General features: G+C 39.9%; 1 protein-coding gene across 1 annotated transcript in view; it reads left to right on the forward strand.

Annotated features, from left to right (window-relative positions):
• LOC104379105 (bifunctional heparan sulfate N-deacetylase/N-sulfotransferase 3) overlaps positions 1-15,572 on the forward strand; it is a 59,635-nt gene that overhangs the window by 13,126 nt on the left and 30,937 nt on the right. Inside the window, exons 2-3 of the mRNA XM_009986302.2 lie at positions 9,088-9,175; positions 12,016-12,170. Coding sequence (XP_009984604.2) covers positions 9,088-9,175; positions 12,016-12,170 — 243 coding nt within the window. The remainder of the gene's footprint in view (positions 1-9,087; positions 9,176-12,015; positions 12,171-15,572) is intronic.

Below are 15,572 nucleotides of genomic sequence, written 5' to 3' on the forward strand. Positions count from 1 at the left end.
AGAGCCACACGTTGCCAAGAGCAGGGCGAAGGGGCCCTGAGCAGCAGAGCCAGGCAGTGTGCCGTGGATACGGAGCACAGGCTTTGCTGCAGCAGAATTAGGTCCACACGGGCCAGCCCGTGCAGCGGAGGACTGTCTTGCTTGGAGAGTAGCCCTTGGCCTCCAGCCAAACTCTGCTTGCGGTGCTTGTTGGCTGTAGTGAAAGCTGAAGCTGGAGCTGGCGTGTGAGGAAGCGTTAAATAAGAAGCAAACATGCTGTTGATAGCCAATGTGGTACTAGGAGCCTGGATAATAACCTCTGTGCTTTCTGAGCTGGATGAGTAGGAACTATATGCACCATTGGACTGGATAGCCACGACATTGTGTTAGCTTGTACGGCAAAATATTGTGCATCCTACCAAACAAGATCTGAAGCTGTGGAAGTGTAGGTTGTCTAATGAGGGAGTGCAGATATGAACGCTTTGCATCTGAGGTTATCGCTTGAACCCGAGTTTTTGAGGTCTGACATTTACTGGTAGCTAGACAAGTGTCTACATGAATCAGTGAACAACTTACAATTTATCTACTGGGATGCAATGGAGACGAGCCAGGCTAAGCAGGCACAGCAAAGTGGCCCAGAAGTGAACTGGAACAGGATTTGAACTCCTCTGTCACCCTGAGAGGTGGCCCGTCGTGCTCGGAGCTGAGGCAGCTGCCGAAGGGCTGTGTGCGACACTGCAGCGCGGCCACCTGAATGCTGTGTTGTGGCTAAGAAACATCAGTTTCCCACTGTTCGGGTTCCAGATCACAAGAGTCTGACCGGATAAATATGAAGAGATTTGAAATGCGTTTTAGAGTCACTTGGTTTTTACTTTGAGTTCTGTTATGCTCTGAGAATTTACCTATTCGTACTTGGTGTTTCATAAGCAGATGAAGTGTTGGGCAAAAAATGCAAGAACCAACAAATTTTCTATTTAATCCTGTCAGACCAAAATCCATAGAAAAATATCGTATGCAGCAGTAGGATGTTTATTAGTTCTGCTTTAATTGGCTTGGAGGGGTTTTTTGACCTGTAATTAAAAGAAATGCAGGTTTTTATTTAACTGCAGAATAATGAGATCATTTAGCTGTTTAGTAACAGTAGCCTCTTTTGTCAAAGTACAGTTTAATTAAGAGCTAATAATGCAGAATTTCATATAGAATCCTGAAAACAGCATGCTAGTTACTTTATTAAATAGTTTTGACACCAAGTATTTAAAACCTTCAACTTACCTTGCCATAATTAGCTTATTCTCATTAGCTGCTATCTCAACCTCAAATGAGAAGCTGGTAAAAGAAGTTAGAAATATTTCTTAAAACTCGTGGTTGTACAAATGATTTACCTAGATGAAAGAGCCTAATTACTTGAAAATGCATAATTGGACTGTCATCAAGATCATTATTGTATGCGATATTAAAAAAAAAAAACCTCTGAAGGAAGACCGAATAACATTAAAATAGTGTATTCTGATGAAAAAAACTTTGCTTGAAATCATCTGAGACGTTTTCCAAAGTGGGTACTTATATTTTTAGTATCCCTCAGTGGAGCTCGAATTCAGATACCTAGTTACAGCATCTGTGCACGGAAAATAAAGTTGTGGCTCCTGAATTTTTTGAAAATCAGGTCCAGCGTGTCTTTTATCGGACACTGAAAAAATAAGATGCTTATAATTGGGCTCCAGTCTGGTATCTTATCCATGCTTTGAGGAGAAGCTGGGTTACCCAGTTAATGGTGCTTGTTGAATTTATTGAAAAGACTCACACTGACTTCTTTCCCTGGTGAGAGTGGGCCATAATGTTATAGGAAGTCAGGTGAGATACTCAAGTGAACGGATCTGGCGAACAGTCCAAATTAACCCAAGCATCAATGGAGCCTTTGCCTGTCCTGCACGTGAAAAAGTCGGGCTCCAAGGCCCGTTTCATAATTTAAAAACACAAAGCTGCAGGTAGAATCTAGCTGTCGGTAAACTACAACAATTTTTAAGTAACTGAAACCAGGTACTTTGTTTTGTCTGCAAGGAATTCTTGTGCAGGTATTTTCTGTTTTAGTTTCCACTATGTTACATGACCCTTCGAAAATAGATACCCTGCTGGTACTTTTGAACTGTTACATCTTTTGAAGGACTTGGTAGACTTAACAGAATCCATGTTTTTAATCGAAAGGATAATTTGTTTTTTTAAGCTACTGTATCTTAACAGTTCCCCCCCCCCATTTTAATTTTGTTGTACAAAGTAGCAGGAATAGTTGTCTTCAGCTCACGTGGAATCTGATTCTTTAACTTGAACATATGTATTGTCAGCAGTTTAGATTTTCTGTCCCTGTTTCATCAGTCTTTCTGTCTTTGCCGAATTGTGTCCTCTTGGACAGCTTGCTTCCACCAACTTGTAGAGGAGCGTCCTTTCCCCACTTACACAGTTTAGGATCTATTACTAATTTATGGTCTCTGCCAGCTAAACAATTTGCTGAAAAAGCTGAAGATTTTTTTAGTTTTCTTCTCTTGTCCTCTCTGTAGTGTCAGCTCTTTTAGGAGAGGTCACAGTCAAAGAAAATTTTAAGCTTTCTCCTTCTTTTGTCTGAAGGATATTCAGAATGTTTTTTCAGATACACCCAGTACACCCAAAGCAATTATTCTCTCTGCTGCATAGATTAAATGTTTATGGTAATGGGTGTCAAAATGCTAATCTTGGAAATCCGGAAAGAATAGACATTGAATTTTAATGATGTTCCAAAATACATAATTTATCATGAGGGGAAACAATTTTCCTCAGAAGCAAAATAGTCTGTCTAATAAAATAATGATTCCCAACCATTTGGGACAGACCTTCACTGAGGCAGCCTTCTGTTTCTTGCCACATTGCCTCTCACTGCCTCCAAACACCCCAGATCCTTGCCCACTGCCTTCCCATCCCCAGTCATTGCCACAGTTTCTTGAACGCCTGCCATCACCATCGCAGCGCTTCTCGCTTTCAGGCCTCTCCCACACTGCTGCTACGACATTTTGGGTGGATCCCCACTGCTCCCTTGCCTAGGCGGTGTGCCCCCTCCTCCCTTCTCTGCCATCAACCTCAGCAGTGCCGGGACAGACCTGGGACTGATCATCAGGCACAGCTGGTCAGCCTGGGCTCTGTTCCGTGCCACACCATGCCAGGTGTTGCCTCTAATGTTGGACACTTTGCCAGTGCCTCTAAGCTTATAGGGGCTGGTATATAAAACATGATAAAGCAAATCTCAAAATATATCTGGGAAATTTCAAATACTGATTATTGAACTCTGAATAGAAGCAGAGTGCTCTGAAAAATCATAGTTTTTTATATGCATCATAAATGCAAGCTTCAGTCACGTGTATGTTATGTTCCTGAATTCTCTTTTCCGTTTCCTCCCCAAATTTCTTTCCCCCTCTCCCTTATAAGCAGGTGAATTTTCAACGTGGATAGAAGCTGTAGAAAAGACCAAGTTTTGCAGAAGGGAAAATCAAAGGAGGCAGGTGGTGTGGGTATACATGTGCAGGCAGCTTCGGTTGCAGGACTCTTCTCAGAGCACGGGCATACTCAGGAAAGGCAAAATGATGTCACAAAAAGTGCAAAGTAAAAGGACATCTCATCAGTTACAGCTCATTAAGCTGCTGTATTAAGAAGTCCACTCGGAAGTTAGAATGGCTTTAGTCCTGTTTCATCCCTCTCTTGCAGGGATTAAACTAAAGAGGAAACATGGTACAGAAAATTAAAGGTACTTCTGCATAAGAGCTCTCATAAAGGGGCTTCACGTGCTTAACTCGTGCTCTCACATTACACCTTCTACCTTTTCAGGAAGTCCTTACCTTTATTAAAGAGCCAATATGGCATTAGGAGTTTTCCTCAAAAGCAAAGTAGTTCTTCATTTAATGGCTCCTTTAATAGCAGCGTTAGGCTTGAAATAGTAAAGCAAGTGTTGAGAGATGAGATCTGCTTCCTGAAAAAGGGGAAAGGAGATAACGCTTTTTGGAAAATTATGGAGCTGACCTTTCTTGCTTTTGTTACTAACATGAAAGCATGTACTGATTTGAAGTTTAAGATATTAACGCTGCAGCATTGTGAAGCTGTGTCTATCTGCTTGCCAATTTAGTTGAAATCCGTGCAATTACGAGTAAAATTAACAGCGTTCCAAATTATTTCACTTTTCCGGTGGCTAAGTTCTTTCATTTTGAGTAAGAAAATAGTTGTAAATATGCTGGTATGACTACAGAAACAAGTTATAGGTCCTTTTTGGTGAAGCAGAGTTCAACAAAGCATTCTTGATTTGTTTGTTTGAACAGCCAGGATGTTTAGGTCTGAATATTTTTGTTGATGCTGGAGAAATTACTACGGTCTGTTTACCAAAGACAAGTTGACACTTGTGAGACTTCTCTGACAGACTATAAAGTGAAATCATGTAAAGAGATATTTGAGGACAGGAGGCAGGATGGTTTCCTGGCTATGGAAATGGAAAGCAAGTGTGGCAATACAAGTTTTATCCTTGGCTTTACTGTTGGTTTACTTGAGCAAGAGCTTTTGACAGCCTGTGTCATTTGTCCGTGCCTCTGTTTGTCCTGTCTGTAAGATGAGAAAAATCAAATAAAACTATTTCCTTTATAAACAAAGTTGGTATTTCTGAATGACAAGTGATAAAAAGAGCTAAACATTATGGTTATCAAGAAAGGAGGCCATCTATACAAAGGCAGGAATTTTCATACATTTTCATTGCATGAATATTTCAGTTAAAGAATGACTCTCTTGGTTCCTTCTGTTCCATTTGTGTTCTTAGAGTCCATTTTCTCCTAAATTCCTCAGTCAGTGAGATCCCGTTGGCATTTACAGCAGCTTACGTTTGCTGAGATGTTTCTTCAGAAATGAAATAGAAGCAACTTAAATGGGATGATGCTGATAAATCATCTGAGAATCTAGCTTTATTTACAACATACATGATTTCTTATCTTCCTTTCAGTATACTGTAAACTTGTCAGATGCAAGGACTGAAAGAACTCTGTTGTTTTGCTGTTGGGATAACTGCTGCCTATTCCTTGGTTTTAAACAGGGCCTTTTGCTGAGATTATTCTGGGCTGTTGGTGAAGGACGTCTTTCATCATATATTGAATTTTCACGTTTGATTTCTGGCATAAAGAATTTCCTAAACCTAGTATGTGAGTGTAGGAAAAGTTGAAATGCAAGTCCTCCATTGTAGCTGTGTACATGAAAGTGAGTATGCAGCCAGCAATTTATTTTCCTTGTAGTGCCAGTGGAAGTATAACATATGTACTGAATAATTATTTATAAACATATGAAGGCTTTACTAAACATTTTTTAAAATATAATCTACAGTACTAGTGTATTTATGTAACATCTCATACAGGTACCTAGACGGGCTGTTCATAAACCAGTCATAAAATGTACAGAAAATATCACCAGCTTACCTTCAGCATATAAAATAGCATTTAGAAATGAAATTTCAGGCTTTTCTTCCCCCTACTTCTCTCTCTTTCTGTCTTTCTGATAGCAACTCACAGTAATAGGCCTTGCCATCTGCTGCTATATATTTTTCATGAGTTTTAACATTTTGTTTTTAGAACCTGAAAGATGAGTAAAATGTCAAGTCACCCAGAAAATAATCATAGGCATGACAACTCAAATGTTATCTCGGCTTGTCTGTACAAGAAGTGGTTCACAGCAGGTCTGTGCCCTCCCACTTTGCAGACAGAGCAGGTGAGCAGGTGCACCATTGGTATTGATACGTTTTTGAACACCACCCCAAGACTTTAGCAGATCTCCTGTTGATTTTAACGAGAGTAATGTGGCCAAAAAACCAACAGCATCGCTTTCAGAGTTCGTTCTGTAGAAAGTGAACTTCAGATTTCCTTTAGACTTTTGTGGTTTGGTGTGTCTTAACGGGACTGCAGCCACCAGGTGGTCATTGAGGCGAGAAGGTGGTAACTACATGAGGAAAATTAATTCCTAGTGAAGAAATAAACTCCATGTTGCGTTACCATAGAAACATCGTGGGCTTTTTGGTACCCTTCTTCCTCCTCCCGTTTGAGATCCTGGGTCTGCAACTCGCCCTTCAGCCCTGTAGCTGCCACGTGCCAGGGAGGTGCAGCAAAGAACTTCCAGGTCATGTTTCTCTGACATTTCCAGCTGCTCTTCGTTTTTCCCATTCTGTTTTTCCCTCATGCTGAGACTAGACTGGAGCTGACAAGCCGAGAAGGCGCTAGAAAGGTACAGGATAAGAACCTTCAGCTCAAAAAGTGCTCACAGTTCTTCCCTTAATTTGGAGGGAAAGAACTGTGCAGCCCATTGCTGCTGCCTTGCTGCCGAGCGGCTCTCAGGGTCTCTTTCATTTGACAATATGTACTGTTAACATAAGAAGTGTGTAGCCATGTCATTTGCCTCCTACATTTTTAACTGTGCAAAGATAAAATTATTTCATTGAATAGGTTCCCAGCAGCTCAAGGATGGTTTTCATAATAAATCCTCTGCAGATTTGCTACCTTTCATTAGAATAAAAAGTCTTCTCGGTGATCTTTGCACTCTCAGCCTGCTCAAAAGCCCTCGTTACAGTGTTGCAAGATTTTTCTCTTAATATTCTGCTTCAGAAGTCTTGAGCTTGTTTTCAATTATCTCCATTCTGTGCTTCATTTTACTTATTCCTTTAGAAAGTCTCTTGTTCACAGGACATTTTTCAGGCTTTCCCGTGAAAGAAGATGATCTTTACGTTGCTAGTACTGTTCTTTGAAACTGCCTGTACCGTTCAGCTACACTGCTGAAGACAGTGGGAGAGGCGAGTTCCTTCCTGATCTGAGAGGACCTTAAGAAGTGATGGTTCTTTCACAGATTTAATTTTGTGATTAATATCTATTTAATGAATATGCTTAGGCATAATGTTCTAATCTGCTGAAACGGTGAACTAGGCAAATACTACTGATGACTCAGAATTGAAACCACTCATGTTTCGTCAGCCATGACAGCAGAACTCAAGTTTGCAACCTCCTGGGATGGGGAAAAATGGCTGTCCTGTCGCTGCAGATCAGCTCCCTCAAGCAGCAGCTTCCCTGTGGCAGCTGGAGCTACAAGCTAAGTGAGCTCACCAAGGCCTCAGACAGAGGATCCAGAGGGCTGGAGAGCGGCTGCGTTCCCACTTTGGGCAGTGCTGTGCTCTCTCAGTGGGACCAGGCAGAAACACTCAGTTTTGGAAAGGGAGCGTTTGGAAAGGGAGCATTGGGAAAGGCAAGCACAGAGCAGGCAGAGGTGCACCAGCTGCCATGTACAGCCACCTCTTACTGGGAATGGGAGGCACCAGTGGGCATGCTGCCTTGGGCCTCTCTTGAGGCTGGTGCACAGGGGAGCCCCTGCTGTTGGCACCCTTTGCCTGGTTTTGTCACTGTAATGTTGTAGGTGTGATAGTGTGAGGAAACTGGAGAGCCAGTGTTTGCAGATGGAGATCGTACTTTTATTGGAACTGATATAGATGAGCCCTGGAAAAGATCCAAAGAAGAGCTCATATGCCCAAGAGTTTCTCTGGTAAAGTGGATATTGCCTCCATCTGTAAAATGGGTCATGTTTTAAGGAACTGTAGCTTGACTATTCTATGCCTGTAGCCAAAGCTGGACTTGACTTCCATGCTAATGTTTTGTTGTCGCTGGCATTCCCGTTAAAAAAGTAATTGTAGACAAATTATGGATATAATGAAAATGTCCAAAGAAACTGTAAATAAAATTACTGGCTCATATTTTTCAGAGCACCAAACTGTCATTGAATTTTAAGAGTGGGGAGCCTACTAGACCTCTATCTAAACTTTTGAAAATCTACAGTGATTTTAATCTTTTTGTGCTTTTAATTACATTCCCCTTTCATAACATGCTTAGAGTTATTAGAGTCTTAATTTCTGACAAGAGGATTACTTTAATCACTTATTAGAATCGTTGTGCTATAATGTATATTTACTTTGAAAAGTCTTTGGTGACCTTTGATGTATGTATATTTTCCTTCCTTTCAAAGGTACTGCAGGAGTGCCTGTCTCCAAGTGTGTGTGTGTGTGCTGTAGCTGGCTGTACAGTTCCGACGGGCTGTGTACAGTGTCACAAATCTCCAAAAAGTCTCATGTGTTCATAAATGACCGACTAGCAAGTGCTCAGTTGAAGGCAGGCTCTTTGAAGGAATGTGCACTCCAAGTCTCATTTTAGAGGAGGCTTTTTGTTCGATTTTTGCATTGGAAAGCTGGGTTTCTTGGTTACACCTGGAAAACTGAAAGAGCGAACAGCAGCAGAGTGTTAAGAGTTTGGGAGGTAACTCCTGAAAGTAGTATGTAAATCTCAGGAGTGACAAATCCAGAAGAGCATATTGAAATCCAAGAGTGAAGCTGTATCTGATGAATAACAGCTTTCCCCTTTCTTCCTGCATGCTGTTTTTTGTTTGTACTAATTTAGTGCAAGTACACGTATGCTGACAGCCAGTATGGTAACTGTCTGAGAAATGAGTCAGAATTTCAGGGAATTTAGAATTAAGTTCTTTGATGTGGAGTAGGCTTCATCTAGCGTCTTTCTGGATTTTTTTTTTTAATTGCCAGTAATTTTGAAACGTGACTAAAATGCTGTGTATGTACTTGACCTGATGTAGAGAAGCATGATTCTAATCGATGCTCTTCACCCCAGGGAATGAAGCAGTGGTTGGAGGCACAAGAGATCTGAATTTCATTCCTGGCTGAGTCCCAGGTTTACTGAGCACTCAGTGGAAGGTCTTTTTTCTGGCTTGTACCTTTGTTTTCCTATCTCATAATACAGGGAGCAAACTATCCTCCCTATCTCCTAAACAGGGAGCTATCAGAGCTATCTCTGGTAGCTAGTCATCTTTATGAGGAAAACGATGGAGTTTGCATGCTTTTTTTAATCTTTATTGATAATGAAAATATCTAAACCCAGCAGTTTTTAAATAGCAAAACCCATTGAAAAGATATATGCCTGTAAAGATATTTATATTGTTATATTAAATTTCTCTGCCAGGTGTCATTTTCTACAGATATGTTTATGTGGTGTTTTGTTGTTTGTTTGTTTTTTTTTTTCTCAGGCCCTGCTTGACACTCAGAATCTTTTGAGAGCTCAGATTACAAATTTTACTTTCAACCTGGGATTTTCAGGGAAATTTTATCACACAGGTAAGAAAGAAATACGAAAATCACTTACATTCTGATGATGATCTTTGTAGTATGAGGAAAGTAGTAGTGATGGAGACAAAGGGTCTGCGTAGAGAGAAGAGTTTCCTTCATAATAGGGTAACTAAAAAATCAAATTATTCTTTCTTCCAGGTTGCTTTGAGACATGCATTTATGTGATTTCCCCAAATCAAGTTATTATACCAGATTAACCTTTTGTTTGAGCTGTAGTCTGTCTGGAAATAACCATGTAGGTAGAGTCTGTAAATACCTCTTTGCAGCAACATTTCTCTTTTTAAAAACAAACAAACAGAAGAATAAGGTGCTCATTCTTTGCATACTAGTTCAAAAAGTAATGACATGGAAACAGGAGAGCCAGGCTGCAGTTTCTAAGAGAAAGACTAAGCCCTTCAGACAAGTGTCCTGTCAGACTGCTAAGTGTCCTGAATAATGGCAATGATGTTCTTCCTCCTGCAAGCTGGGACATGCAGAAATGGCAGTCGCAGGTCCTGGAGGACACCTTGCAAGAGGCAGTCCAAGATGAGATGACAACTTTCTGTAGGAGTTATATGTGTGTCATTGGATAACAGTAAAATTAATCTGAGGGTGGAATTAAAAACATCTCTTGCTGTTTCTTTATCATTTCATTCAACTTGAGCTAGCTCAGACACTTACTACAGAACCTCTCCCAGGAAATGGATAGAGGGAGGCACGTAGAGTAGGTGGACTGGATTTTTCTCTGCATCCATTTCCTGAGAATTTAAGTGAGAATTTTAGGTGGGCTGGAACATTTTAGGATGAAGCACCTATAATTCTAGTATGCTGCAGTGCCTGCATTAGGTGCCAATCTGAAACGGATTTAATTCGTTCTTTCCTTTTATTAGAATTCTTTTCCTTTCAACCTGTTATGGAGTGGTGAATTCCACCAATGAAATGAAAATTTGCTGTTGGCTTCATTGAGAGATCTGTTGAGCTACCACAGTTCATCCTTTTGGATAGTTCAGTCTCTACTGTAGAGATATAGCAATATATATTAACCATGAAAAAAAATTTATACTTAAACCACTGTAGAAAAATACAAAGGGAAAAATAAAAGATAATGTTTTAAATAGGATGTGATATAGAAGAAAGAATGTGCTCTCTACTGATGAACAGAAAGACACTCATGCAAAATAGGACAGCATCAGAGCCTGAAAGAGAGAGAAGAGACAACAGACAACACAAGCTAATGTCATAGTTAAGGGATATTAATATGAAAAGAGGGAAGTGAAGTGACATGTTCGCTGAGATGAGGAACCAAAACCAGATTTGTTCAAAACCAAGGAAAGATAAACAGAGCTTGCACACGCTTGGCTGTTGTGCGTGTCACATAGCAGAGGGATGAGCACACCTTTTCTTGTGCTCAGCTGTGCGCCTTGGTCAGTATTCCTTGTCATGTTAAGAAGAGAAGAGGCAGGGAAAAAGTCTGTTATTTAGAGCTGAACAGAAGAGGAATAAAATCACAGCAGTGAAGGTATGTGGTCTGCTGAAGGAAAGAGGAGAAGAAAGCTGGGGCTGCACAGTCCCTCTCACAGGTCCTCTTGGGCTCAGCAGACTTCAGCTGGACTCGGTAATTGTCCAGGTTTCACCCTGCAATCCAGGTGTCACCTGCGCGGTTCAGAGAGACTAGAGATGCCTTAACATATTCGTGTTCAGGACATCACTTGCTCCATCCATTCCCATCCCTTCCTCCCCTTTCTTTTGCCTAGAATGGCCCAGCAAAATGATCCTGACTGCCAGGTTCATCACCTGCCAGTGTCTAAGCATGCAGAGGTACTTTCCAGACCATTTCTTTTGCCTCAGTTGACAGTTCTCATGCTCTGGAGGGAATATGCACATGGGTCTCCTGGTTAGGGCTGAGTAGGATTTGGCAAAGGTATTGCACGTTTGTGGTACAGACTGACCCAGTAAACTGTATGAGTTGAGCCTGTCTCTGTTACAGCCCATCCCTTCCTGTGGCTTTCCTCCTTTCTTGATATGGTTTCTTCTCTCCGATCCGGTAGCGTGTGACCTTTAGGTGCTCCTGTCACTTCTTTGATGCCATGTGAACATCACACAGGGCCCCGTGGACTCACGTGGAATCCTAAAATCTAATGATCTGACAAATATTAACACATCATTACGTATGTCTGCCCGCATTTTTCATTCACTGCTGCAGTTCCCCCAGAGGTAATGAGGAATAAAATCACAGCAGTGAAGGTATGTGGTTTGCTGAAGGAAAGAGGAAAAAGCTCTGTCCCCGTGGGGAGCTGGGGTGCAGCTGCTTCTCTCTCGTGCTCCGGCCACCCTTAAAGTCTCTTCAAAGATGCAGGTTTCTGGGAACTCTTAGGCCGTGTTCACAAAGGTAAGCATTAGCAGGGAAGAGAAAATAATTGTATTACGCAAAATATTTTGAAAAGGCTGCTGGAAAAGATACTTCCACATATCATACAGGTAACAAAAGGAAAATAAGTTTGATTGGGAAGTGAATTTAAGAGTCACAAGCATTTTCATTTATACTCTATCAAACTGTCTCGTATATAGTGTCTGTGACTCTGTCCCTTAGCTGTGGATGTTCCCGATCCAGCACGTGTGTGAAGGCAGCGCTGTGCCATGCGTTCAAGCTGACATGAAAATGAGGCGCCCGGTCTTTTACTTGGCTCTAATTACTGCAGGAAAAGGAATATGTACGTGGAAACGTTTAAAATCCTCGGCACCTTAATTGGCACATTTTATTATGCTAATTTCTTTCTTATGTTTTCAGACATTTGTAAGACTATAATAAAAGTAGAGACTTGACTTCAGAGATGTTATTTCTTTTTCAGGCACTGAGGAGGAAGATGAAGGCGATGACCTGTTGTTGAGGTTGGTAGATGAGTTTTGGTGGTTTCCCCATATGTGGAGTCACATGCAGCCGCACCTCTTCCACAACGAGTCGTCATTGGTGGAGCAGATGATCCTCAACAAAAAATTTGCCTTAGTGAGTTATATTTTTGCTATTTATATTGAATGTAGGTACTCAGAAACCATTATTCCTGTTTTGTTAGAGAATCAATCCTTGTAGAATTTGTCTTAATTTCAATACAAAAACTTTTTCTTCTCAATTCAAAGTGCTTTTTGCAATGACTCTATTTTTGTGCAATGAAAATTCTGTTTCTCTACAATTTGGATTTCCTTCTCAATTGAAGTTTGATTTTTTTTTTTTTTTTGGTATTGCTTTATGAAAAGCTTTGAATGGAAAAATTATTTCAGAATGAAGAATTATTATGTTCCCATCTTGGAAAGTCAATATAGATTAAAATGCTTCTATTTCAATATTTTCCTAAATAAATTTTTGTCCAAAGAACCCATTGTAAAGGTTAGAAAAAATTCAGTTTTCTGAAAGAGTAAATACACCCTCAAAACATGCCAAAGGACTTTATGAAAACACTGCATGTTAAGATTAATGAAGTGTGCCGCATTTTCAAAGACGCTTTTCTGCAGTGGTACCTAATAACATCTTGTATATTCCCTTTGGATCAGCTTTATAAAAACTTATTTTGAAAAGAATTGCCTTTACAAATTATTTATTCACAGTAAAGCTTTGAAAAAAAATGTTTCATTGAGAACATAAGAAAAAATAAAACCAGATCTTTAGGTCTGAGAATACTGGAGAAATACTTAACTTTTCTCTGCAGTTAATTTCGTACAGTAAAACCAAACCGAACTGCCATACATAGTACATATGATTTGTCTGAAGAAATGGTCCAATGTAAAGACAGAAAGAAGCGTTATCTCAGAATATCTCAGCAAACATAACTTGTTTACTGTAATACATCTACTCTTCCAACAGCCTAATTTCACTTCTCCCTTTTCAAAATATCCTGGTTGCTTTTTAGCTGGCAGGCAATGACTTTGTTCCTTGAAGAGCAAGGGGATTTGAAATGCCAGAACAAAAAATATAGCACTTATGGTCATGTGTCAGTGAGTGTAGGAAGAACTTACAGACTTAGAATATCAAGCATTTAAAATCTGTATTTGAAAACTTTGCTTTTAAGTAAGAACAGTATATGCTTTCTTTGACCAAAGATTATACTGAGTTTACTGTAAACTGTAGTTGTACTGAGTACAGACCAACTCAATTGTATTGTTTCCTTAAAAGAAAGCATTTCAATAGAAGTTAGAACCATGAAAATTTAAAAATCCTGTGTCTGGAATTCTTTTTTTTATATGATTTTGTGTACTCTTGCAAGCTCCACTGGAAAATGCTTTAGTTCTTGTAGTTCTGATGTGACCTAGGGCATCCTCTAGGATTAGTCTACGGCATGTATCCATTAGAGTATTTTATTAAAATAATTCATATTTAACCCTGTTTTAGGTAACTTTATCAATTTCTGTTTTCTTCACTACTTTCAATGCTCTTCATACTTACAGATACCTTATATTAAATGTTTTTCGTGTCTGAAGCTGTGTGTAGATATGAAGCTACTCAGTTTCATTTGCTTAAAGCATTTAAATTAATAACAAAGATAAATATCCTGCTTTTTTGAAAAGGGCTGAAATAGCTGATGCTTCATGCATTATCAGACTGAAAGTGTATATTGTGTGCAACATGCTCAACTTGGGAATTACAGTCACTGAGAAATAATGGAGACACTGATACATTGAAGATGATAAGCTCATAATTAGAATGAAAGATTTTAATTACATATTTATTACTGCATATTGTAAAACTTGAGGGAAAAACCCTTAAAAATCAGACGTTTGTTTATAGCTGAATGAAGGAGATTAAATGGGACATTAGAGAATGCCATTTCTTACGTGTTCTGTAAAGATTTTTTTCTTTCCAATGTTTACACATGCTTAAGGGCAGTACAAAAGATAAAAGGAAGAGGAATCGGAATTTCTGTGATGCAATTAACTGGTGTAAAGCTGTGTAGCTGGTGGTGTATCCATTCTTTATCTCCCCACGCAGTAGAACCGATAGGCCAGATGTTACTCATTCCTGCTCCGGCCGGTTACGCCCAGTGCACCCCAGCTGCAGACGCACTCCCTGGGTGCAGCGGGGTCACTGACGGGCTGTTTGGATCTCACCCAGGAGCGCTGCGGTCTTACGAGAATTCCAAAAGCTGCACCAGCCCCGGGCGGTAAAATCTTAGGCCCCATTACGTACGCCAGAAATTGCTAAGGGGAAATAATAATTTCACCAGTTCTTACATAGAAAAAAATAGGATTCTCAACTGTGATGAAACCGTACCTGTTACACACGCCATTGCACTAGGTTCAGAGTAACCCTTTAACGAGGGAAGAACAGGTTTCTTCCCTTGCAGGCTTCACATCTTTCAAGTCTTATTTCTCACGTTCCTCCAGAGCAGAAGCAAATACTGCTTTTTGTGAATTCGTGTTGTTTTAAGCTGTCAGTAAAAGTCGTTGTAGTTAAATTATAACAGATTTGTCTAATATTGAATCCTGACTGTTTAAGCTCTTTAAGTTCAGTGCATTAGCTTTCCTGCAGTAGTCCAGGCCTCCTTCAGAAAAGATGAAGAAAGATGATTTTACTAAGGTCACGCACCCATTTTTCGTTGAGATTAGACTTAGAGAGTTTTTCATATTCCTTAGTAACTAGTTTATTCAAAGGAAGAGATCCAAGTATCAACCATCTCTTACCTTTGCGTGCAAAGTAGGGTTAGAAAATATGGTGAAGATGACCACGCAAACACAGGCAATATAAAAAACTCTTAAACAGAATTCAAAGGTTGTACAAAGGCAGTTTTCCTAGATCACTGCTACAGAGCAACATCTCAGGGACAGTGTATTCTGCTAATCAGACTATCAAAGAAATACCTGCTCTATACCATTTCTTTGAAAACTAACCTGAAAGAAAGGAGAAGAGGTGTCAAAATTCGTTAGGGTGTGTTGGAAATAAGAAACTGGAAAGAAAATATATCGAATATCAAGAGAATGTAATGCCTGCAAGGTCAGTGTGTAAACAAGATAAAGGACAGGAGCCTGCAAACATACAAGATGTAGTACAGAAGGGGTTAGTCTGCAGATTCTGCCTATTATCCTCAGAATTTTACAAGTGATTATCTTTTTTTCTTTTATTAAAATGACACTGAAATGGTTAAGCTTGTTTTTGAATACATTTTTATGTTTCTTGTGGACTAGAGAGGAAACGTAGTGACTCTCTATGAAATGCAGCTAACAATCCAAGTAATTGTGTCGGGACATGTAGTGGAAATCACGCTTCGATCATTGTATCGGTTGTGTTGAATATGTGCCAGTAATTTTCTCTCTGAATTCGTAGTTTGTGAGCAAATTCCTTGCAAGAACTAGAGTGCAGCTTTCTGTGTAATGTATATTGAAGAAACCAATGTAAAATACATCTGTATCACTCTTCCCT

This window comes from Tauraco erythrolophus, chromosome 5 (genome assembly GCF_009769465.1).
Source record: "Tauraco erythrolophus isolate bTauEry1 chromosome 5, bTauEry1.pri, whole genome shotgun sequence".
Lineage (NCBI taxonomy): Eukaryota > Metazoa > Chordata > Aves > Musophagiformes > Musophagidae > Tauraco > Tauraco erythrolophus.